At 43.2% G+C, this 25448-nt stretch overlaps 2 protein-coding genes across 2 annotated transcripts; one reads left to right on the top strand and one right to left on the bottom strand.

The window, feature by feature from the left end:
• Positions 1-15114: 15114 nt before the first annotated feature.
• LOC120021289 (jeltraxin-like) lies at positions 15115-16852 on the top strand. The gene is made up of 3 exons (XM_038964982.1): positions 15115-15393; positions 15538-16100; positions 16355-16852. Exons 1-3 carry the CDS (start codon positions 15312-15314, stop codon positions 16691-16693), a joined length of 984 nt encoding a protein of 327 aa, XP_038820910.1. The 5' UTR covers positions 15115-15311; the 3' UTR covers positions 16694-16852.
• Positions 16853-18493: 1641 nt separating this feature from the next.
• LOC120021757 (short-chain specific acyl-CoA dehydrogenase, mitochondrial-like) lies at positions 18494-24525 on the bottom strand. Its single transcript, XM_038965603.1, has 10 exons — positions 24474-24525; positions 22057-22217; positions 21552-21695; positions 21344-21455; positions 21045-21196; positions 20662-20832; positions 20421-20558; positions 20218-20313; positions 20079-20136; positions 18494-19924 (listed from the first exon to the last, which is right to left on the bottom strand). Exons 1-10 carry the CDS (start codon positions 24499-24501, stop codon positions 19773-19775), a joined length of 1212 nt encoding a protein of 403 aa, XP_038821531.1. The 5' UTR covers positions 24502-24525; the 3' UTR covers positions 18494-19772.
• Between the last annotated feature and the right edge of the window lie 923 nt (positions 24526-25448).

Below are 25448 nucleotides of genomic sequence, written 5' to 3'. Positions count from 1 at the left end.
CATGTCTCAATCAGGCCTCAGACCCATGTCTCAATCAGGCCTCAGACCCATGTCTCAATCAGGCCTCAGACCCATGTCTCAATCAAACCCCCAGAAATGTTTGGGCTCAACCATGTTTCTGTCAGAGCCCTTGATTCCACCAGTAGACTCAGGTCCCTCTTAGACCCCATAAGTCAAACTCTCCTAACTCTAACTGAAAATACACCCCATGTATCTAGTTTGAAATGTGAAGATGGTCACTCAGTGGATTTTATTTTATTTTATTAGGATTATTTTAATCCTCATTTGGACTAATCTTCCAAGAGTCCTTAAACATTCAAATACAATTCATAATACAATCACATTTTCACATATAACACACTGTTACAAACAGACATAATACACTGACATATTGACCAGATAAATACTCTTAACAGTCTAAAAAGATAGTCCAGCACAACTTTCCTATGTATTGTATTTAAATGGTTTAAAAGTATTATTTTAATTTCTATATTGAAAGGTTTCTGGTTTGCTCAGTCAAATGATTCAATTTCTTTATTGCTCTAAATCGAAATGTTATTTAACCTATTTCTCTTTTCTGTCTGGATAACAGATGGTGGACAATCTATTCCTAGTATTTACTGAATATCTGTCTCTTACCAACTGAATATTGTTGTGAATAGAGTTTGGCCGTTTTAAATGGTGTATATTAGGAAATAAAATAAGCATGTTTTTTTCTCTCGATTATCTTGTTGATTGATGACCATCCAAGAGCATTGTGCATGACTACAACAGAAGAACCACATCTCCACCTTAATACAATTCTTGCTGTTTTGTTCTGTGCATTCTGCAGCCTCCTAATTTCACTTGCTGAGCAGTGTACAAAAGAAAGGAAATGCTCAAGGAGTACATCACCTTTCTACAGGAAGAGGGATCTATTCTGGCTGCTCATAGGATCGTTGCTGCCTGCCTCTCAACCCAACCAATAGCAACACTCTTGCTAACCATCAAACAGCTGGTGTTGTTGGGCACAGGAAGCAAGAGTAAGAACTGGAGACACACACAGAGGAAGGCGCAAGCTGAAACATATCCGTGTAGTGTATTAAGACATTTTGCAAAGCTTTAACTGCAAATCATATCAAAATGTCTAGGTGTAGCAGGTAAGGCGGAGTCAGGCACAGGACACAGAGATGAGTAATTCACGTAACTTTACTCAAAACAACAAATATTCCAAGAAGGAAAATAATCAAGCTCACAAATACAGACTAACTTACAACGAACAAACACGCACAAAACCATGGGGGAACCAGAGTGTTAAATAAGGAACATATAATTATGGGAATGGAAACCAGGTGTGTACAATGAAGACAAAACAAATGGAAAATGAAAAGTGGTTCGGTGGCGGCTAGAAAACCGGTGACGTTGACCGCCGAACGCCGCCCGAACTTCGGCAGAAGTCGTGACATCGAAGTAATGAAGTGGGTTACCTTCTGTATTTGTACAAATGATGAGCCTGTGAAAGCTGTTGCCAGTGACAGGTGAAGGTTGCTGGCCGGATACTTGCCAACATGTGTCTCACTGTTCCAATCATTGGAATGCTCACAAGGAGTGCGTGTCTGCATCATGCTGATGAGGGCCGCCTTGCAGATCTTCTCTATGCTTCATTTTCGTTTGCAAACTGGACATCTGCCAAACAACTGCAGCAGGCAACTTAAGAGGTGGTGTTGACTGGGTGGGCCTGTGACAGGGTGATAGAGGCTGTATATAGACAGCCAAGTCGTGAATTGCATTTTGTTCTAAAGAAAGGATAAAGCTTTTTGCAAGCTTTACAGATGTAGACTGACTGGCTCCAGATTGGATTCGATTCAGGCCGGTGACACCATTACACTATAAACTGTGACATGTTTTTCTATGGCCCTTGGTTGGTTTGAGTCTGTTGCTGCTAGTTAGTACACTGTTGTAGTCAGACATGAGTTAGCTAGTACCACCATAGCTGGATCCAATATCTATTTGTGCCCTAGACATGGGTTGCACCTCAAAGGCTAATGTGGGAGATGCAGTAGACTACTGAATAGTGGAATGCAGTGCTGAGGCAGACGGCTTGTAATGAGGACTGGCTAATACTCTAAACTGTTTGTGGTGAACTTTCTGGTGCCCATAGCTGCTGAGGCATCACCCAGGTGGGTGCCATACATTGTGAAGGAGGAGTCCAGTGGCTACACAACTCAGTGTGGTTTCCAGAGTAGCTAGACTTCTACAAGATCCCTACCAGACCAATTTCATTAACCATCTCCCTGAACAAGCCATGAACTGTCCCTCTCAATTTCTGGAGGATGCATGCACTCAAAGACTAGGCCTCTATTGGTTGACCTAGCCAACAGTAGTTAGGCTACTCATGATGATTTATTGGTTGTTTTTGTTTGCTTTTGATGCGCTTTGAGATTGTTATGAAAAGCACTATAGAAATTGAATCAAGGATTATTATACCAAAGACGATTTATTTATACTGAACACAAATATTAACGCAACTTGTAAAATGTTGGTCCCGTGTTTCATGAGCGGAACTAAAAGATCCCAGAAATGTTCCATATTGTCACGCTGGGATAAATGATTCTGGAGATAGGCACGGGAATGCGTAATTTTATCACGCCCCAAACTACGCCGTGCCGTGTAAAGGCACGGGGACGAAGACCAAACAAACACGTAACAAAAACACAGGTTTGAAACCCAAAACAAAAGAGCAAGGAGTACATCAAATAAATAACACACGCGCACAATGATTATCACACGGGACGAGACCCATAATCATCTGCGTAATCCACAAGGGCACGAAAGCCCAAAACACACAGCACAGGTACTCACACGACCAATGGACATAGTAACAATAATCGACAGCACCATGGTGAACAAAGGGCACATATATACAAATACAATCAGTGGGAATAGGGGCCAGGTGTGTGCAATGAAAGTTCCAGAGGGATCCGTGACACTTATGCACAAAAAGTGTATTTCTCTAAAATGTTATGCTCAAATTTGTTTACATCCCTGTTAGTGAGCATTTCTCCTTTGCCAAGATAACCCACCCACTTGACAGGTGTGGCATATCAAGAAGCTGATTAAACAGCATGATCATTACACAGGTGCACCTTGTGCTGGGGAGAATAAAAGGCCACTCTAAAATGTGCAGTTTTGTCACACAACACAATGCCACAGATGTCTCCATTTTTGAGGGAGCGTGCAATTGGCATGCTGACTGCAGGAATGTCCACCAGAGCTGTTGCCAAATAATTGAATGTTAATTTCTCTACCATATGCCGCCGCCAACATAATTTTTGAGAATTTGGCAGTATGTCCAACTGGCCTCACAACCGCAGACCACGTGTGACCACGCCAGCCCAGGACCTCCCCATCCGGCTTCTTCACCTGCGGGATTGTCTGAGACCAGCCACCTGGACAGCTGATGAAACTGTGGGTTTGCACAACCAATGAATTTCTGCACAAATATTCAGAAACCGTCTCAGGGAAGATCATCTGTGTGCTTGTCGTCCTTACCAGGGTTGTGACATTACTGCAGTTCGGCGTAGAAACCGACTTTAGTGGTGTGTAGAAACCGACTTTAGTGGTGTGTAGAAACCGACTTTAGTGGTGTGTAGAAACCGACTTTAGTGGTGTGTAGAAACCGACTTTAGTAGTGTGTAGAAACCGACTTTAGTAGTGTGTAGAAACCGACTTTAGTGGTGTGTAGAAACCGACTTTAGTGGTGTGTAGAAACCGACTTTAGTGGTGTGTAGAAACCGACTTTAGTGGTGTGTAGAAACCGACTTTAGTGGTGTGCTCTTCACAGATGAATCCCGGTTTCAACTGTACCAGGCAGATGGCATCCTTTGGGCGAGCGGTTTTCTGATGTCAACGTTGTGAACAGAGTGCCCCATGGTGGTGGTGGGGTTATCGTACGGGCAGGCATAACCTACGGACAACGAACATAATTGCATTTTATCAATGGCAATTTCAATGCACAGGGATACCGTGACGAGATCCTGAGGCCCATTGTCGTGCCATTCATCCGCCGCCATTACCTTATGTTTCAGCATGATGGAAGCTGAAAATGTACAAGTTCTTCCAAGGCCTGCATACTCAGACTCATTCAGCATGTTTGGGATGCTCTGGAGCGACGTGTACAAAAGCGCGTTCCAGTTCACGCCAATATCCAGCAACTTCGCACAGCCATTGAAGAGGAGTGGGACAACATTCCACAGGCCACAATCAACAGCCTGATCAACTCTATGCGAAGCAGATGTGTCGCGCTGCATGAGGCAAATGGTGGTCACACCAGATGCTGACTGGTTTTCTGATCCACGACCCTACTTTTTTTTGTTTTTAAGTATTTGTGACCAACAAATGCATATCTATATTCCCAGTCATGTGAAATCCATAGATTAGGGCCTCGTGAATTTATTTCAATTGACTGATCTTCCTGTATGAACTGTACCTCAGTAAACTATTTGAAATTGTTACATGTTGCTTTTATATTTTTGTTCGGTGTAGTTTAGCAGAGCAAACATCCCAAGAGGCCGACACGAACGCTTCCATAACAAAACAGGAGTAGTGTGCGGTTTTTTTTCTTCAACTTATCTAATTGTTACCATGCACCTACAACATGAAAGCGCAGATGTGCAAATGTTTAAATGTTTAGCATAACACACAACAAACAGTAGATGTACCGATATCAAATGTTTTTTTTTTTTTAGATTACAAACAAGAAACACTTTTCAATGAGAACAGAAATCCACTTTTTTTTCTTTTTAAAGAAAAAAAGCTCCCTCGGGTGGAAAAATATGGAAAAGGATAGCTTTCAGCACCAAACACACTACATGTTAAGCCCGGTAAAAGGTAAATGCCAATTACATTTCTCTGGAATACTTGCACGTTTCTAACATGTATATCTTCACACGTACATGAATGTGACGGTGAAGCATAGGAAATAGATGGGAATAGGTTGTTGCTCTCAGAGAACAGGGGTACTTTATTAGTACAGCACAGCAATAACTGGCAAGACAACATACAGTAGTGTACTGTGTATTTTTACTTATGATTCCCCAACTTATTTTTCCAACGAAAGCACGTTGCTAGCTAAAGGCATGGCAGGCAGCAGATCTATTTTAACGTTACGCTGAAATAGTCGTGATTATTTTAAGGAGAACAAAAACTGCTTGCATTTGAACACCACTGCAGAAGCTTCGCTATTCGCCATCTTCCAAGTTGTTTTGTTGTTTACTTGAAGAGATCTAGCTAGCTATCAAAACTCGTAGCCCCCCTCTTCCAATGCATTGTGGCTGTGAAATTCCCGAAAAGTGTGCAGTGAATTCTATATGAAAAGTGTAAATGAGTCCTGGCATTTCACCGTACTCAATTTTAGAAGTGAACTGGAAATATTGTTCACGTCACTGGTTAGAGGACAACCTGAAGACAACTGCTGACAATTGTCAGCTACAATTTGGAGTGATGCATTTTGATTTGGGGGTCACCAAAACGGAAAGAGAAATTATTATTATTTGTCAATCAGTCATATCGATATCACGGCCAGTTTGCAAAACATGTTTAAAGTTACACTCATGAAAAACCACACAGAATCTGTGAATAATATGTACAGTATATCACTACATAATTAAGCAATAAGGCTCGAGGGGGTGTGGTATTTGGCCAATACACCACAGCTAAGAGCTGTTCTTACGTACGACACAACTTGGAGGTATATTGGCCATATATCACAAACCCCCGAGGTGCCTTATTGCTATTATAAACTGGTTACCAATGTAATTAAAACAGTAAAAATAAATGTGTTGTCATACCCATGGTAGACTGTCAGATATACCACGGCTTTCAGCCAGTCAGCATTCAGGGCTCAAACCACCTAGTTTAAAATATAACAATATATTTTTGTGTCCTCCAGTGACCCAGTCACATGGATTGGGAGGGCATTATGGCGGGCTGTTCTCCTGAAGTAGTCTTGACACAGTCACTGGTGTAACGCAGTTTCTCTGGACCCCCGCAAGGTCGGAGACTACCTATCGCTGACCATGGTGCTGAAATTGCGACATGTCTATGATGCCAAATGCCTATCGAATCGATGATAGGCTTTCTGTGGTGCCACGGTCTAGCTTTGCTTTAGCTTATGGATAAATGTTTATTGGTAGGCCTGTTTGATTATGTTAAGCCTAGCATTTCACGAAGCTATACACGGTGTCGCAATGCTGCCATTGTTCAGTAATTAAAGTTGGGAATTTCAACATTAACAATTGTAAAATAAATGTTCAATGCAACAGCATACTAATCAGCTACCAATTTATTTATTTTGGAATATACAATTGCCCTGTGTAGGCCATCTGAACCTGCATGACATGAGCCGTCCTCACACTCTCTCCTAGGACGGAAAGAAAATTGTGCGTAAAACCATACTATTAATGCCAAATAATACAGTCAGTCCACCCTCAAAACACTATGCAGAGTGTACTATCTAGAACTACGGTGCATTCTGAAAGTATTCAGATCCTTGACTTTTTCCACATTTTGTTACATCACAGCCTTATTCTAAAATTGATTAAAATGTTTTTTCCCCCCTCATCAATCTACACACAATACCCCATAATGCCAAAGCAAAAACAGGTTTAGACGTTTTTGCAAATTTATTACAAATAAAAAAAGGAAATATACATTTACATAAGTATTCAGACCCTTTGCTCAGTAGTTTGTTGAAGCACCTTTGGCAGCGACTACAGCCTAGAGTCTTCTTGGGTATGACGCTACAAGCTTGGCACACCTTTATTTGGGGAGTTTCTCCCGTTCTTCTCTGCAGTTCCTCTCAAGCGCCGTCAGGTTGGATGGGGAGTGTTGCTGCACAGCTATTTTCAGGTCTCTGCAGAGATGTTCGATCGGGTTAAAGTCCGGGCTCTGAATGGGCCACTCAAGGACATTCAGAAACTTGTTCCGAAATCACTCCTGCGTTGTCTTGGCTGTGTGCTTAGGGTCATTGTCCTGTTGGAAGGTGAACCTTTGCCCCAGTCTGAGGTCTTGAGCCCTCTGGAGCAGGATTTCATCAAGGATCTCTTTGTACTTTGCTCCGTTCATCTTTCCCTCAACCCTGACTAGTCTCCCAGTCCCTGCAGCAGAAAAACATCCCCACAGCATGATGCTGCCACCACCATGCTTCATCGTAGGGATGGTGCCAGGTTTCCTCCAGACGTGACGCTTGGCATTCAGGCCAAGAATCTTGTTTCTCATTGTCTGAGAGAACTTTAGGTGCCTTTTGGCAAACTCCAAGCGGGCTGTCATGTACCTTTTACTGAGTGGTGGCTTCCGTCTGGCCACTCTACCATAAAGGCCTGATTGGTGGAATGCTGTAGAGATGGTTGTCCTTCTGGAAGGTTCTCCCATCTCCACAGAGGAACTCTAGAGCTCTGTCAGAGTGACCATCGGGTTCTTGGTCACCTCCCTCCTTTCCTTTGATCTCATGGCTTGGTATTTGTTGACATGCACTGTCAACTGTGGGACCTTATAGAGAAGGTTGTGTGCCTTCCCAAATCATGTCCAATCAATTGAATTTAACACAGGTGGACTCCAATCAAGTTGTAGAAACATCTCAAGGACGATCAACGGAAACAGGATGGGTCTGAATACTTACGTAAATATGGAATTGTTTTATTATATTTTAAAATACATTTGATAACATGCTTGTGGAGCCCTTGTGGAGTTCTTCAGTTATTATGATACTTGTAATATTGTTTTATTGCTATGCTGATCATTTATTCTAATTACTAATAATTCCTCTTCATTCTGTACTTTCAGAAACCACACACTCACAATATTGAACATATCTTGCCAACATCATCAGTGGAACTGGACATCTTCCATGCCAAAGATTGAGGACAACTTTTGTATGCTAGCAACATACTGTTTGGAGAGGGAGTAGGGGGGGTGAGGGAGTGAAGAGGATGATGAGGGTGTGAAGAGGATGATGAGGGAGTGGGGAGGTGAGTGAGATATTGTCGATATAATTACATTATGGAACTATATTTGACTTGTATGTGAACTGTATGTCCCAATTACAAAAAACCTTGTTCAGGAATCATCTCACCTGTTACGTGGTGGTGAACTATGTGACCATTGAGGGCAGCAGTGTCGATCAGATGGAAAAATACATTCTTAAACCACTTGGTGGTTTTCCGAGCGCAAGCCACAAAGCTGTTTATCATATCCACATTATCCACTGCCCCCATTTTGCAATTATAGTCAAGCACACAGTCTGGTTTGATCTTTCTCTCTCCCGTCAGGTGTTCCACCTTCCCTGTGGCTCTCTCTTCTCCTGTAGCTCCAAGGCACAGCGATTGGTCTCCTCCACTATGTTTCCCACCAGCTCCCCTGTCAGAAACAGCTTGAAGCACTCTGCCTCAGAGGGATATGGCAAGGGGCTTTGCAATCCAGACTGGGACTCATCAAAGCCAACTGCAGGGCCAGGAGGGGTGAAATGGCTGGAGGCCTTCCAGCTACGACAGACCTCCTGTATTTCACACCACTGTTGGTGTGCCTCCATCACCACCAGCATCATCAGAGGGACCTAGGACTTTGTCTGTTGGCAAGGGGTCCTCAGCTTAAGGGTTCTCAATGGCCACAAGGTTGGGGGGCAGCTCCCCACTGTCACTTTCAGAATCCTCACTGTCATACTCAGAATCATTGTCAGAATTTTCAAAAATCTCCAGAATTTCCGCATTTGTGAGTTGCCTCATTTTGAAAGACATTGCTAATGTTACAACTTAGCCCACTAGCTAAGATACATACATAAACAACAACACTGAATGGCTCCAAGTGAGTGTCAGGGGTGACACGATTGGCTGCCAGTGTGGTGATACTGATGATTTGTCTCCACAGGTGGATTGTTCACATGGCAGCTTAGGATAATTAACGTGGAAGGTTAGGAGAACTAACACAGCAGGATAGGTGAATTAAAGTAGAAGGTTAAGAGAATGAGATTAAGGTTAGGAAAAGGGTTAGAGTTAGGCTTAGCTACAATGCTACAGTTGTCAACAACTGTTATCCCCGACGCGACCACTAGATAGAACTGTTATAGGCCTAGCTACTCCATGTGGCCACAACAGTAAAAACGTAAACAAACCATCTGTGGCGACAAATGATCAGTATCCTTATCAATGATCAGTATCATAACACCGGCACGGGCTACTAAGTCACTATCAGAGAATGGTTTGTATGCTGTTAATTTCTTTATTTACTGTTAATTTGTATGTTTTCAAGTACTAGTAGCAAATCATGCATTCCGATTATTGCATAGATTGTAATGGACACAACTTATGTGTGTAAAATACTTTTTGGAAGCTTGTACTGATTACGATGAGCACATTTTTTATTCAGTTTACCTTTATTTAACTAGACAAGTCAGTTAAGAACAAATTCTTATTTACAATGACGGCCTACACCGGCCAAACCCTAACCCGGACGACGCTGGGCCAATTATGCGCAGCCCTATGGGACTCCTAATCACGGCTGGTTGTGATACAGCCTGGAATCAAACCAGGGTCTGTAGTGACGCCTCTAGCACTGAGATGCAAGACCGCTGCGCCACTCGGTAGCCCTAATGCTAAGCTATTTGCCGGTTATGTGTGGTGCCATGTTTGTTGACCAAATATGTCATAACAAAACGAGGTGAAGGGATGGTTGGTTCACTCATCTTTTGAGTAAACTTGTGGAAGTGAATGATAGGAAGTGAATGATGGTAGACGACACACACCACACGCCTTCAACATGCATACAGCAAACATGTAACGCTCGTCTTCCTCCTCGTCTGAGGAGGAGCAAGGATCGGACCAAAGCGCAGCGTAGTGTGAATGCACATTGATTTATTTGCGAAAGACGAACACGAAGAACACTTGACAAAATAACAAAACGATGTGAACAGACCTGTACTTGAGAACATGAAACAAGAACGCACGAACAGGAAGGAAGGAAGGAAGGAAGGAAGGAAGGAACGAACGAAACAGTCCCGTGTGGCACAAACACTGACACAGGAACAATCACCCACCACCAAACAGTGAGAACAGCCTACCTTAATATGGTTCTCAATCAGAGGAAACGTAAAACACCTGCCCCTGATTGAGAACCATATCAGGCTAGTTGACAATGAACCCAACATAGAAACACATAACATAGAATGCCCACCCAGCTCACGTCCTGACCAACTAAACAAAGACTAAACAAAGGAAAATAAGGTCAGGAACGTGACAAAACAGACCCAACTCATCTTGTCACCTCTTCTTATCTTTGATTGATGCGGAAAAAACAAACTACCCACCATTGGATAACTTTAAGACTTTTAGAAAGTGTTTTACTCAATTATTTTAAATGACTGGTGAGCTCACCCATGATGTGATGAATTGTAAATAGTAATTACTATTAGCCAATTCTTTTTATTATGGTTTCTGTCAGCCGAGAGCTGGTAATAGCTGGCTAAATATTACCGGTTGTGTTGGGTCACTCTTTCCTCAGTTAGCGCTAGGACTAAGGTAGCATACATTTTCCGGTTTGGATGAGAAGTGTGTTATGCTGTTGCTACTTCTGTGAATGTCTGAACATTTTATCCAAAAATAACTGCTCACATTGAGCACATAAAGTTGTAAAGACTGTGTTTGTGCAAAATGTTTCTGTGAAAAATCAGTGTGGCCACTGACTGTTGCGTCAATCGTAACTAGGACGTTCTAAAGAAGTGCTCTAATTACACCAGTTTGAGCGTACACTGAGCCTAGTTAGGTAGCTAGCCCTACTGGTATGGGCCAAATTAGCTAAAATTCTTGATTGTAGTTACTAAGATAAATACAACATATCAGAAATGAGAAATTATATGGATTTAATTAACCCTAGAGCACCCGTACGTCAACCAAATTAACAAAATAAAAAAAATCCCCATTGGCCCAGCAGTGGCACAGCAGTCTAAGGCACTGCATCGCAGTGCTAGAGGCGTCACTACAGACCCGGGTTCGATCGGGAGTCCCATCGGGCGGCTCACAATTGGCCCAGGTCGTCCAGGTTAGTGGAGGGTTTGGCCAGTGGCGCTAGAGCTCATCTCGCTCTAGCGACTCCTAGAAAAAGCCAGTAAAATACAAAAACATTTATTTTAAAATGTTTATAATAATAATAATCCCCACCAAAATCAGTCTGTTTAAGGTGGAGATACAGTATCTGCTTTTTGTATGGGCTCAATATACCGCATCCGCCTATGCTGGCCTTCTACATCTGTGGTGGAAAGTGGCTTAGCTACAGTGCTGTTTGTCAGACCAGGAGACATCCAAAAAAGTCTTCACACAAAAACGTCTCGTGTCCGAACTAATATGACAACTCTATGGAAATATTTGTATTTATTTATTTTTTATTTTACCTTTAATTTAACTAGGCAAGTCAGTTAAGAACAAATTCTTATTTTCAATGACGGCCTAGGAACAGTGGGTTAACTGCCTTGTTCAGGGGCAGAACGACAGATTTGTACCTTGTCAGCTCGGGGATTTGAACTTGAAACCTTTCAGTTACTAGCCCAAATATGAGACTCTCACGAACAAGATGGTGTTCTCTGTTTTGTTCTACAACCCTCACAAGTGTCACGGGACTCGTCTGAAGGCGGTACCACCGATGTGCCAACTTCCATCTGTAGCGTCCGAACCATTTGGGCTACAAACTAATAAGACTTTTTTTTGCGCCCCCCCTCGAAAAGGAGTTAAATATTTGTCAAAAAATATATAATAATTCCTGAACTTTCTTATATCTCCTAGATATAAGACAGACACTTGAAAACTTTATTCGTTATTTATTTTTGGACTGTCTCTTTTGAGATTTATGAACGTGTTATTCAATGTGTTTCTATGGGCTACAGCAGTAAAGGCCAAATAAAATATTCTATCAAATAAATGCTTAGACTTTTAGAGGTTAATATTTGTCAAATTATTGAGCATGTGCTGAAAACTCGTCCTTATTTTCAGCATATTAAAAAGCATATCAAAATCCGGATATGGACCTCAGCCAAGAGATACATTGTCACACCCTGATCTGGTTCACCTGTCCTTGTGATTGTCTCCATCCCTCCAGGTGTCGCTTATTATCCCCAGTGTATATATCCCTGTGTTTCCTGTCTCTCTGTGCCAGTTCGTCTTGTTTGCCAAGTCAACCAGCGGTTTTCCTTGCTCCTATTTTACCAGTTTCTGTTTGTTTCTAGTCCTCCTGGTTTCGACCCTTGCCTGTCCTGACTCTGAACCCGCCTGCCTGACCACTCTGCCTGTTCTGACTACCAGCCTGCCTATCCCCTTGTACTGTTTTGGACCCGGATCTGGTTTCTGACCCCTGCCTGGCCTGACCTCGAGACTGCCTATTGTCTGGTACTGTTTGGACCTGGTTTATGAACTCTCACCTGTCCCCAACCTGCCTTGCCTACTCCCTTTGTTATTATAAATATCGGAGCTCCACCATCTGCCTCCTGTGTCTGCATTTGGGTCTCGCCTTGTGCCCTTATATACATATCTGGACTCAATATAACTTCCTATCTTGAATGTGCTGAGAAAACAGATATGGTATGTATACAGTCAGTATTTGTCAACATGAGAGAAAATAGGATGTCACATATCTCAGGATATCGTATGAGTCCATATCCGGCCGTAGGAAATGTCCATGTGTGATATTCGGAGTAATCCCAATATCATATGTCTAAACGACACATCTGGATTCAGAATTTGTCAGTATATGGTGCATATCCACAAAACTCCAAATATGCAAAGATATATGATATGGAACCTTTTCACCCATTGATCACATAAAAAGCATTTCCAAGACCGCATACTTCCACTTAATTAACATTTCTAGTTCAAACACTTTATTTCACAACAGGATGCTGAAAAACTGGTCCATTAGTTTGTCTCAACACGGTTAGACTACTGTAATGCCCTCCTGTCTAGTTGCTCTAGTTCCTAAATTAAAACCCTGCAACTTGTACAGAACACTGCTGCCCACATTTTAACCAACACTAAAAAGTATGAGCTGCACTGGCTGTAATGTATCGGTCCGATTTTAAGATTTTACTTGTAACTTTTAACTGCCTTGCTCCCTCTTATCTGACAGACATGTTCATTCCATACAACCTGGGGAGAATGTTCTGCTCCCAATGTACTGGCCTGTTAACAATACCTAGGTGTAGAACCAAGGCTGGGAGCGGAGCTTTATCAGAGCCCCACAGCTGTGGAACGACTTGCCCTGTCATGTAAGGGCAGACCAGGCACATGCACAGACAGGACCTGTGCCCAGCACATGCCCCTTCGCCCTCCCACTCGCCAAGTGGCCTTTTGGGTGGTGGTATAATTATATATTTCTTTGTAGAAGGTTTTGTCATTGTTGTTCTGAGCCAGTGGTTTATTATTGTTCTGAACCCATTGCCCGCAAGTCGTCGTGACGTCTTCTAGTCGTCAAGTCGTTGGTTGAGATTACATTCGAGTACATGGTTTGAGATTCTGTGCAGATTAGATGTGGCCAGGGCAACAAATTGAAATGTCCGTACTGTGAGCAAGATGAGCTAAAATCTAACGAAGGAACATTAGATAAACCTTCTCAAACTTTTTCAAGAAAGGAGTGTATATATTTGGCCTGGCAAAGCGGTTTTATGCGCTGACTGAATGGAAGCTGATAATTGTGAGTTTTTTACTCTGCTGGTCTCTGCTGGTCTCGGGAAGAAATGACCAGTCCTCTCTGTCTGAGACCGAGTCAAGACAGAGTACAAATGTATCCAACACCGAGACAAGACCATATTGACTGTCTCGAGACGGGATTCGAGTACTACAACACTGGCGGCACCTTACTCATATGTTAACAATATGACAACCTTACTTTATATTAATGGGTTTAACATGCTGTATTCTTTTAATTAATCTACAGACAAATTAGAATATTAAGTATCTAACTTGCATAAAGCAGTATACAAAGTTGTATTATAATTTCATAAATTGTTACAAACTCAGTTTTGCATGAAGATTTGTTAATAATATGACAATCCTAACTTAAATTATTGGGCTTAAATGATCAAATAAAATTGTATTCGTCACATGCTTTTAAACAACAGGTGTAGACCAACAGTGAAATGCTTACTTACGGTCCCTTCCCAACAATGCAGAGAGAAAGAAAGTAGATAAATAATAGAAAAGTAAAAACACGTAATAATAAAAGTACTAATAAATACACAATGTTTAACGATAACTTGGCTGTATACACGGGGTACCAGTACCGAGGTGCAGGGGTACGAGGTAATTGAGGTAGATATGTACATATAACTAGGAATAAAGTGACTAGTTAACAGGAGAGATAATAAACAGTAGCAGCAGCACGTGAGGAGTCAAAAAAAGTTTGTGCAAAAAGGGTCAATGCAGATAGTCCGGGTAGCTATTTGGTTAACTTACTGTAATGTATTCCGTAGTACCTACTTTGCATATTAAGTTCCTTAATTTGCATAATATCGCATTTTAATTCCATACATTTTATTTTTATATTCTACATCAGCCCTGGAAATGTTGTAACAATATGATCACCCTTTCTTGAGATATTGGACAAAACGTGTTGAATTTAAGAATCCAGACAGGTGATTTGGTGCCATTATTGACTAGGGATTAACATTGATTTGTACACAACCTTTTACGATAATAAGATATCTCATCAATGGTAAATCTCTATCCTCATGAAATGAAGTGTTCTGTGTTCGTGGGGAGCTTTTTTACAACATGGAATACAAAGTATAACACTAGAACCAAAGTTTCATTTTGTCCCCTAACACCTTGAGTATGGCATACAATATCAAATGTATACAATTTACCTTTTTATTCTCCAAGGGTTAAGTTTGAAGCATTTTGAGGGCACACTCAACTAATAAACATGAAGCTTTTACTGACAGCAGCCTGTGGAATAACAACCGCCTCACCACGCCTAATGGGTGGAGCTTATGGGTTCTGAGGTCTGTTTACTTCCAATTAACACCAACATTTTAAAATAAAATAAAACTGTAAAACAAAGTTTCTGTCATTATTTGATTTCTCATTATTCTAATTCTGGTTTTGTTACGAAAAGACGAGTCAGTTTGGTTCGTCGACAATTGCGTGACATTGCAGAAACGAAACTCTTCCGTAAACCTTGCTGAGAAACGAAACCTACACCTATCAGAGAGCTCTTTTTTTTGTTGCACACGCTGTTGAGGACGGGTGTAAGGATCTTACCGCTCTAAATCCTCTCACACTGCCGAAGCGCACAAGAAGATGATTTCGGTGCTGCTTAACGTTCTTGTGCTGATGTCGGTGTGGGGCCTAACTGGGGCAAGATATCGAACAACCCCATCAGGTACCGCATTCAAACACACACAGATACTGTGTTAGGTGTGGGTTCTTTGAAGTGTTTAGTGACAAATAACTTTTTAAAGTAGTGCTACACAGATAATATTGGATTGATTGATGGATTTGTTGATTGATTTATTCTCTGCCTCAGGCCCCTCCACCTTAGACCTGCGTGGTCAGGTGTTTACAGTGACATATAGAGGGGAACTCACCATGTACACAGATGCGATCTCTCCCTCGCCCTCTCCCTACTCCTCTCCCTCCCCTTCTCCCGACTCCTCTCCCTCCCCTTCTCCCTACTCCTCTCCCTCCCCTTACTCCTCTCCCTCCCCTTCTCCCTACTCATCTCCCTCTGCTTCTCCTTCCTCATCCACCACCTTGAATCCCTACACCTCGTATCCCTACACTACCTCCTCTCCCACTCCCTCTGCTCTGACTGTGTGTCTGCGTTACATGGCCGAGGAGGGAAAAGACTTGACTCTCTTCAGCCTCACTCAGGGGAACTACTGGAACCTTTTACTGAAAAGGTATTATGGGATGGACCACCTCTCCATCTATTCCTCCTCCCAGGACTTTCGCTCCTATAAGCTGCTCATGGGCGTCACAGAGCCACGCCCCTGGACCAGCCTGTGTGTTACCTGGGAGAAAAAGACAGGCCTGGCCCAGGTGTGGAGAGGCGGGACTGTCAGCGTCAGGAAGAGGGTGTTTGGCCAGGTAAGAGGAGAGAATGTGGGAGAGGAGTGGGGCGGATAGGTGAGGCACCGCTGCTGACCCAGTGCCTCTCAACATGACTTGAGATTGTTTCAGTATCTCTCAAAAGTTGTCAATAAACTCCTGAGTCTCATGAAGTAATTCAGCATAATGTAGATTATCATTTTTCTTTAGTTGATATGTATTCTAATTATGCAATATTTTTCTTTGTATTTCTTTGCGTGTGTGTGTGTGTGTGTGTGTGTGTGTGTGTGTAGGTGACCAATGGGCCTCCTGTCTTGAAAGTGTATAAGTTTGAGGGTCAGGTAACTGACGTGGAAGTGTGGGACAGAGTCCTCTCCCCAAGATGGATAATGGGCTACATGTGTGGGTGGCAGTCCTACTGGTCCTACAGCCCTGGTAATGTGCTGACCTGGTCCAAGGCCATCTACTCCACCAATGGAGAGATCTTTCTGGAGGAAAACACTTATAACTCTGACCATCAGTCTATCAGAGGCCACGACCAGCGCCCAGGACCAATGAAAAGGAAGACAAAGAGAAAGTTTGAATGGAGGAAGAGTGAGAATGCAGAGCAGAGACAGAGGGCATGGCTGTAGGGGAGAGTAGTGATTGCCACCACTGGCGATTTTAACTTGTAAATCTTGTTGGGGCAAAAAATAACAAAAGTGGGATGCATGCCAGCAAATCCACAACACTAAACAATACATTAATTGCACTATAACGGTGACAAACGGTGCCCACAAACGGCCTATATAAGCAGATCAGAGGCAATCCGTAATTTCGATTAAGACAATGGAGAGCTAGGATGGATGTAGTCAATATAACTATTTTAGCACTTTTGAAATGTACAGCGACAGAATTCAGAACATGGGCCATTCTTACAGTGTTTTCCCTGTACACCAAGTCAGAACGATAGGACAGATAAAGGGGGCATATAAGCAGACAATGAAAGCTTACACTAGCTTACAATATTCAATGATTACATTTCTCTAAAACAGGTTATAGACTACATGAGCACCACCAAGTCAGAACAGTAGGTGAAATTAAGAGGGGTAAATAGACCAAATTATTAGAGTGAGGCACATGGGCTACTAACATCTTACTACACAACAACCACTTAGTACTACTTTCTTAGCTACAGTGTACATATCTATGATATATTTGTTTTACATTGTTTCCAAACTGCTATGTGACACGTATTAATGCCAAAATAACATGCAAAACAGGCAGGTCTGTATTTATTTTTTTTGCTAAAAATGTGGGGCTCAAAACAGCCCCACCTGCCCTGAATGACAGGTCGCCACTGATTGCCACTAACCCATACTTTAGATTAGAAGATGTACCTTATGTCCTATTGATGCTCCTTGGTTGATACTTGTGAATCACTTAATGACTGCATTAAAAAGATAATTAGCCTACAGTATAGGCGACATAGGCCTATATAATTCAATAATATTGAAGTAGATGTCTTGTTCATTCAATTGAGTTCTATTTTGCTAATTGTATGCTACTGTCTGTAATTTTGCCTCAATTTTTCATGATGTGTATCAACATGTGCGCAATGATGTGCCAAATCTTGATTTGTTGCATTATAGGGTAATCATTAGAATAACCCGACTCAATAGTTGCTGCCATAAGTGATATCTTTTTAGTAGCTGATCCGTCATCAGTATTGTGGAATAATTCTAATGTTAAGGTAAGATTTCACTGGAGAAAGGTGATTCAACTTCCCGAGAGCAGCGCGGTCTCTTTCGATCCTATCAGTATCGGCACATGCCTCAACGACACACTTAGCGAACGTTCTCTTTGCGTGATGTTTTGGGAAACGCACGTTACATCTTCGGCTGATGGAGGAGAAATGCATTGTTAAGCATAAATTCCATCGCGATCTTGAAACTGGGCCCTGGATCTGCTACATTACAAAATTCTGATTCTAACTGATTTCCCATGTCTGTTCTGATGGAGTCAAATTAAGTCCTAATCTGGCTGTTGATTAAAATGATTGTTAAGAGTTAAATGACAGCTACATGATTTAAATGATTGTTCAAATTAAGTGCATGGCAAATTAAAAGCAATTGATGAGAAAAAATGTGTGTGATTGTGTTACACTAGTCTTAACCTGGGTCTGTGAAACCGGCCCTTTAGCAAAGGAGGCTGCTGATGGGAGGACGGCTCTTAAGAATGGCGTGTGTTCGATACCATTTTCTTCATTCTGTCCCTGCCTGTCCTCCCCAATTCAGGTGCCACCGGCCACCTGTTAATAATGACATGTTGCCATGTCACAAAACAGCCTCAGAGCGTCACTATTTAACATGAAAATATGTTTTTTTATTTCATCATGTACCATCAATTATGATAAAATATGAACAACAGCAGTTTATGTTGAGGCACAAGCTTGGGCTGTGTAGGGCATCATCGTAAAACATATCAATCATTTAGATCTCTGAAACTCAGACAGAAACAGATTCTCTAGCTGTGGCATTTACAGTTTCATCTGAACAGATCACTCTTTATATCGATACTGAGATGAATTCATTAACATTTAATAACCCTAAAAACTGACGGCCATAGAGACAAAAACATGATAAACCATTAAACTACTTCCCAGTCGTCGCAGTTCCATAAAAACATATGTTTGGTTATGTGCAGCCTGGAGAGCAGCATCAGACCAGGCACCGACAGGAACACTAAGGTGTGTGTGACCCTGTTTAATTACTTCAAAATGCATCTCTACCCCCCCTGCTTGAAGTAATTATTGATCCTATTCCAGCATGGTGGAGGCTAACTACTAGTCTCATCCACCAGCCTAGCCTGGGTACGACATTAGCCAACTACAGTACGTTTATGACTACAGAACTCTTTTAGATCAGTGAATATTTACAAGGCAGAGAATAAGGAGGGATGCATGTTACAAGTGTTCAAACGTTGTTGTGATTTCCCTCGTTGTTTGAAGTGCAGGTGAAGGCAGGACAGGGCAGTGCAAACTCTACACTCCCCTCCTGTGGCTCTAGTAGAAACTGCACCTCACAGACAGGGTCACAATGAGAATTGCGAGTCTACTAGCTTATATTACCAGACACCATCAGTTTAAAGCAGATAATATTATGAAGTGAAGGCAGAAAGGTTGATATACATCTCCATGTTGATATCGACAGTTACAAATGGCTTCAAACCGGAAACAGTCTTGGATTGTTTTGTAATCGTTACAAAATTGAAGTAAGGTGGGATGCATGTTGCAGTGTTTCACAACATTGCTGAACACCGCAGTCCTGAATGCAGGCCTGGTCTTGTCCCTTTGGAGTGGTAGGTACAAGGTGCCTCTATCCACTGGTCCAGGGAAAAAATATTCTCTCCATAACAGTTGAGGTTAGGATTTGGGCATTAGTTTGGCAATCTGATCCTAGATCTGTGGTTAAGGGCAACTTCTACCCAGAGCTGTGCGAGTCTGTCTCCATGTCTGACATTCCCTCAGTTCAGTAGCTGACTGGCGCTGATGACACTGTGCAACACTGTTGAACACTGCAGTCCTGAACGCAGTCCTGGGTGTCGTGGCTGTTATGGGCCAATTTGAAATTGCACCCTATTCAGTGTACCACTTTTGACCATTGGGGTCTGTCCATAAATAGTGCACTATGTAGCGAATAGACTGCCATTCGGGGCGCAGGCCGCGAGTCTCTATGGCACATACTCCTTCAGCAGCTGCCCGGCTATCACCAGTCTCTGGATCTCACTGGTGCCCTCGTAGATCTCAGTGATTCGCGCGTCGCGGTAGTGCCTCTCTGCTGGCATGTCCGTCACGTAACCCATTCCCCCAAGAACCTGGATCGACCTTCAGTTCCGCAGAAGGTAAAGAACATTAGAAGGGTTTAGCAATCCGAGATTTCCCGTGAATTCTGTCAAATCCGCTATTGATTCATTGAGTCTGGCACTACTTCTAGCAAACTTCTAGCAAACATGACATCGCGGGCTCTGCGATGCGTACCCGATGGCCGCAGAAGGTAGCGACCTCCGACGCTGATAGTTTGGCCATCGCCGCTTCCTGTGGGGACATGAAGGAGGAAGTACAACGTTACGTAGTGTGACAGAGAGGACGGTGCGTGTGTGTTGTGTGTGTGTGTACCTTGGTGAAGGGTTTATTGGCGTCTTTTAGCATTGCAGCCTTCCAGGTGAGGAGACGAGCGCTTTCAACAGCTACAGCCATGTCCGCCAGCTTGAACTGAAACATTGAGACACACACACACACACACACAGACACCCACACCCCTTTGATAACAGACACTTACACACCTTAACATTCAAACACAAACTTTAACACACGCATACCTGTACGGCCTGCAGCTTGCCAATGGGAGCTCTGAAGGTGGTGAGTTTGTGAGCGTAGTCCGCAGCACCGTCCAGAGCAGCCTGAGCAATACCCAGAGCCTGGGAAGCTATACCAATACGCCCACCGTCCAGGGTTTGCTGTGGGAGAGAGCGGATCAGTACACATGCACAGAGATGGACCACGAGACGTACACCCGTCCCCTCGCACGCGCAACACCCCCACCACACCCTACAATCCCACCATGGCTATCTTGAAGCCAGACCCTCGTGGCCCCAGCATGTTTCCCAGGGGTATCCTACAGTCCTCCAGGATGAGGTTGGCCGTGGAGGTTGCTCTGATGCCCAGCTTGTCCTCCTTCTTCCCCAGGGAAAGGCCAGGGTGAGGCATGGGCACCAGGAATGCACTGATACCCTACAGAGGGAGGGAGGGAATATATACACTGAGGGAGGGAAGGGAGAAGGATTTTTGTTGTCGGACCCACAAATAGCAGCAACAAGATGAATTGCAAGTATGAGTTACATTGATGAAGTCATAAAATATTGATAGAGAGAGATAGAGGGGGGAGAGGGAGAAGGACTAGAGGGGTGTAACCATGGCTTGAGTCCATCAACGGTGTATCTAACCTTGTGTTTGAGTGACTTGTCGGTGGTAGCGAATACCACAGTAGCTGAGGCATCCCAGCAGTTGCTGATCCAGGCTTTAGTCCCGTTCAGTACCCACTCCCCTCCCTCCTGTCTGGCTAATGTAGACGCTGCCCCTGCATCACTACCATTACCTACACAGAGAGAGAGAGAGGAGAGAGAGAGCGAAGGAGAGGATAGACGAGACGTCAACAATGAACAACCACCCATTTCCCCAGGCTGGAGCGTAGAAGTGAGTGGAGGGTTCTGGGGCAAAGGTGTGTGTGTGTATGTGTGTGTACCTGGTTCACTCAGAGCGAAGCAGCCAACTTTCTCTCCGGTTGTGAAAGGGGTGATCCACTGATCCTTCTGCTCCTGTGTTCCAAACTTCAATATCGGCCCTATGTACAAAGACTGCACACACACACACACACACACACTTTAGTATCAGTGCAAGATAAAACACAGTCTCTTTCACACACACACACACACACACACACTCTTACGTACGTTGTTGACAGAGACCACACATCCAGTGCTGCCGCACCCCCTACTGATCTCCTCCACGGCCAGAGAGTAGGCCAGGTAATCCATACCTGCTCCTCCCAGCTCCTCAGGAACCTCGACAGCCATCACCCCCATAGCACCCAGCACCTGTAGAAACACACAGGTGGATGCATTAGAGCCGTGGTATTCAACAACAACAAAAATTGGAGGGGGGGGGGGGGGGGGGGGGGGGGGGACAAACAATTATGAGTACAGATTATAACATGGGACAATATACAAATGTTTTTGAGAAAGATATTTTGACAAATAAAAATGTTGAGTATATGTTTGTATTAGTTTATTTTCATTTTGATAAGAGAGATGAAAATGTAATGAATTTTGGGGTATTTGTTGTGTCATTAGAGTTGGGGGTCCCTGCTGAAAAAGTTTGAATACCACTGTGTTAGAGAGTGTGTGTGTGTGTGTGTGTGTATATGTGTACCTCCTGTTTAGTGGTGTGAGTGTGTACCTGTTGGGCGGGAAAGAGGTGCTCCTTGTCTAGTTTGCCCGCTATAGGAGCCAGTTCTCTGTCTGCATAGTCTCTACAGGTCTGTCTCATCATCTGATGCATCTCTGGTAGCTCAGCTAGCGAGGACAGAGATCTACAGCCACTGACACACAGGCCAAGAGCTGAAGGGGGGGTGGGGGGTGAGATAGGAGAGAGAGAGAGAGATGCTTTAGTACTGTAGGACCTGCTCATGCCTAGCATGAATTTACAACACCGTGACACTATTGTTAGACAGAGTTATCAGTGTTACATTACACCTGTGTGAATCCAACTGTCCAGGTCAATTCTGTGTGACACCCAACCAATGATTATAAATGGACCCAACCCACCCACTCACAACTCTCTGCCTCTGGGGTAAAGGTTGAACACTGGACATGAAAAGGACCTACCGATGATGAAGTTATTATATAGCAACCTTGATTGAGGCCCTTGCTCTCTTAATCTAAGGTTTGACGGATGGATGTAGGCTGTGTGTCTCGCAGCCTACAAAGAATAGTCACTTGCTACTGAACAGTCATTTACCTCTGCAAATTCCCTCAAGAATATGTCATGTGATATACTGAACCCATACAGGATCTAAATAATGGAGAAAATCTTCATAACCGGTTAGATCGATTTAGATATATTTTTAAAGGTCATCATCCGTCCACCGCGTTCTTAACCTGTCCCATTGAGAACGCGCCTGCTCGAGTGAAGACTTGAGGTGACACCAGAAAGCTAGACATGTGAATAGATTCCCTACGGTACAATGCCAATAACGTGTATTAGCGACATAGATAACCACCCAAGCAGGCAGCGCAAACAGGGTTTCTGTGAATGATAAACAATGTCAATGATGCTTACGTTACGGCTGCGACCATTAACCCCATTCAAGTTGCCTTGGAAGTTATTATTGACCGCCACTATAAAGGCAGCATTCTAGCCATGCAGTGGTGGGCCGTCAGGGCCTGCAAGGCCTTCTCTGCTGGCCTAAACATCATCAGAATATAATTTTTTTTAAAATATATTTTCCCACAAATATGTATTAAATTATTCCCCAGAGTAAGAGTTATACTCTTCATTTCATAGCTTTCCTCTTGGTTGCACTGCTTCCAGCCCCAGGTTGAGATTTTGAGGGCTGGTCTTTATGTTAGATCTTTTATCCAATCATATTCAGCCATCATGTGTTGCCAGGGGTCTAAAATCTGCCCTCAGGCCTTCAGAATCAACAGTGCGGGCGCTTGTAGCTTATAGTGAATGGAAATGAAAATTTAGTGTCAACCAATCAGCTTTAGAGTTGGCTATTGTACGCCTTCTGGCTGGCTCCAGTGTTACACAGGAGCCAGCTAGCAGGCGTAGTGCATGCACGTCTTTTGATTGGATTACCAATATTGAGAGGCAGGTCCTATGGAGATCTAGGAAACTGAATTTGATAAACGAATTAATTCGCGTACTACTAAGCTGTTTTTTCAACCCACAATGGCGGAAGGAGGAGAAGATATCGATTTGGTCGAGGATATAATTATAACGCCATTCTCAAGACGTTCGACATTGTAAGGAGAGGTCGCCCGACGCCACAAAGCCTGTCACAGGCGGGAAAGTGCTTCGTTCGCTCGCCACTTTCAAAGTTTCAACTACGAGCGCTGTCAATGGCTCACAGGCTCCTTGGCTCCGAGAAGCACTGCAAACTGTACTGCTGGGAATGCCTATTATTTGCAAGTGATCGATTTGGTGTTTGGAGCCACACTGGCTTTGCAAACTTGAGTTGTCTAACCAAGGCAGCAATGAGACACCAAAGTACGGCTGGGCACTAACAAGCAATGGTGCTTTTGAAAACTTTTGGGGACACCGGAGTGGATCGACAGCTCAAAGAACAAACGTGCAGGGCAACGGAGCTGCACAATGAAAAGGTGAAGGGAAATATTGAAAAGACTCATTGATTGTGTCATGTTTTTGGGTAAACACTGTTAATTTCAAGGTGACGCAACGCCTGGTTATACTGCGTTTCTGTCTAAATGTATAGTTTCTAGAGCCATGGCATCATAATGAGGTGGATTAATTCGGGTGGGACTGTGTAGTACCTCACTGAAGGCCCAGGCCCCAGGCCCACGGCACGCCACTGTAGCCATGCATAACTGGGTTTATTTTAGAGATAGCTTAGAAGCTAACTAAACACTCAATAAGCTGTCGTGACTTCGCAGGTGTTAGCTCAGTACTAACGTTAGCACAGATAGACCAATGAGCTTAGTTAAACAAATCTTAGCACCCCGGCAAATGACTGTCCCAAGTCAATTGTATTTTCGAAGGATCAACACACTAATACAGCAAGTACAAAAACCCTGTTGTGTTTGAGAGACAAATGAGCACGTCAGTAGTTTGTGTATTGATTGTATACTGACCTTTTCTCGCTTTGAAAAGTGCTGCCATGTTGACTGCTCAGTTTGCTGCGTGTGCAATCATAGAGGAAGAGGAAGCGAGACATCCCACTCCCTATTTTTTGTTCTGGTTCATATACAGTCAATGAACTAAGCAGACCAGACGCATAGCCATATAGAATTCAGACAAGTATAACATGTTGGTGATTACAATCGAGCGCCTCGGACAAATTCCCTATGAAATGAACCGGTGCTGTAAACAAGCAAAACACAGCAACAAATTTAACAAACGTTTTTATTGATTAGCATGATGTGTATCCAAGTCTGTATTGTTGTGGTTTCAACAAATTGAAGAACTGCTTTCACTTACTGTATATCTTCATAGGTTTTGAAAACGATCGGAAATAAACAGCACAACGCGGAAGCGTCAATTATGACTTAGCAACGGTTATGGAGGAGAACGTGGGCTCTCAGAACCTTCAGACATGTTTTATATTTTTTATGTACCCTTTATTTAACTAGGCAAGTCAGTTAAGAACAAATTCTTATTTACAATGACGGCCTACCCCGGCCAAAACCTAACGACGCTGGGCCAATTGTGCACCGCCCTATGGGACTCCCAATCACGGCCGGTTGTGATACAGCCTGGAATCGAACCAGGGTCTGTAGTGACATCTCTAGCACTGAGACCGCTAGACCACTCGGGAGCCCAGTCAAGGTGACGTTGATTAACGTTATACAAGCTTTATCTACATGCATCCTCATTGTTAGGTAATAATCATTTCCACTGTTCAATCTACAACTGAGAGGCCGAGACTGTCTGTCAGCAGGTGAGAGGGGCTGTGTTCAACCTTTAACCCCTCACTAATCAGATGGTCCTTTCTCAGTCCAACAGGACAGATGGAAGAGAGAAGAACAGAAGGAAGACAAATAGGGAGAATACAGTTGGACGGACAAAAGGGAAGAGAGAGAAAGAAACAATGAATATCAAACAGAGAG

Source organism: Salvelinus namaycush, chromosome 26 (assembly GCF_016432855.1).
Source record: "Salvelinus namaycush isolate Seneca chromosome 26, SaNama_1.0, whole genome shotgun sequence".
Taxonomy (NCBI): domain Eukaryota; kingdom Metazoa; phylum Chordata; class Actinopteri; order Salmoniformes; family Salmonidae; genus Salvelinus; species Salvelinus namaycush.
Note: the sequence above shows the minus strand (reverse complement) of the source record. Positions and strands in the feature narration are given on the sequence as shown.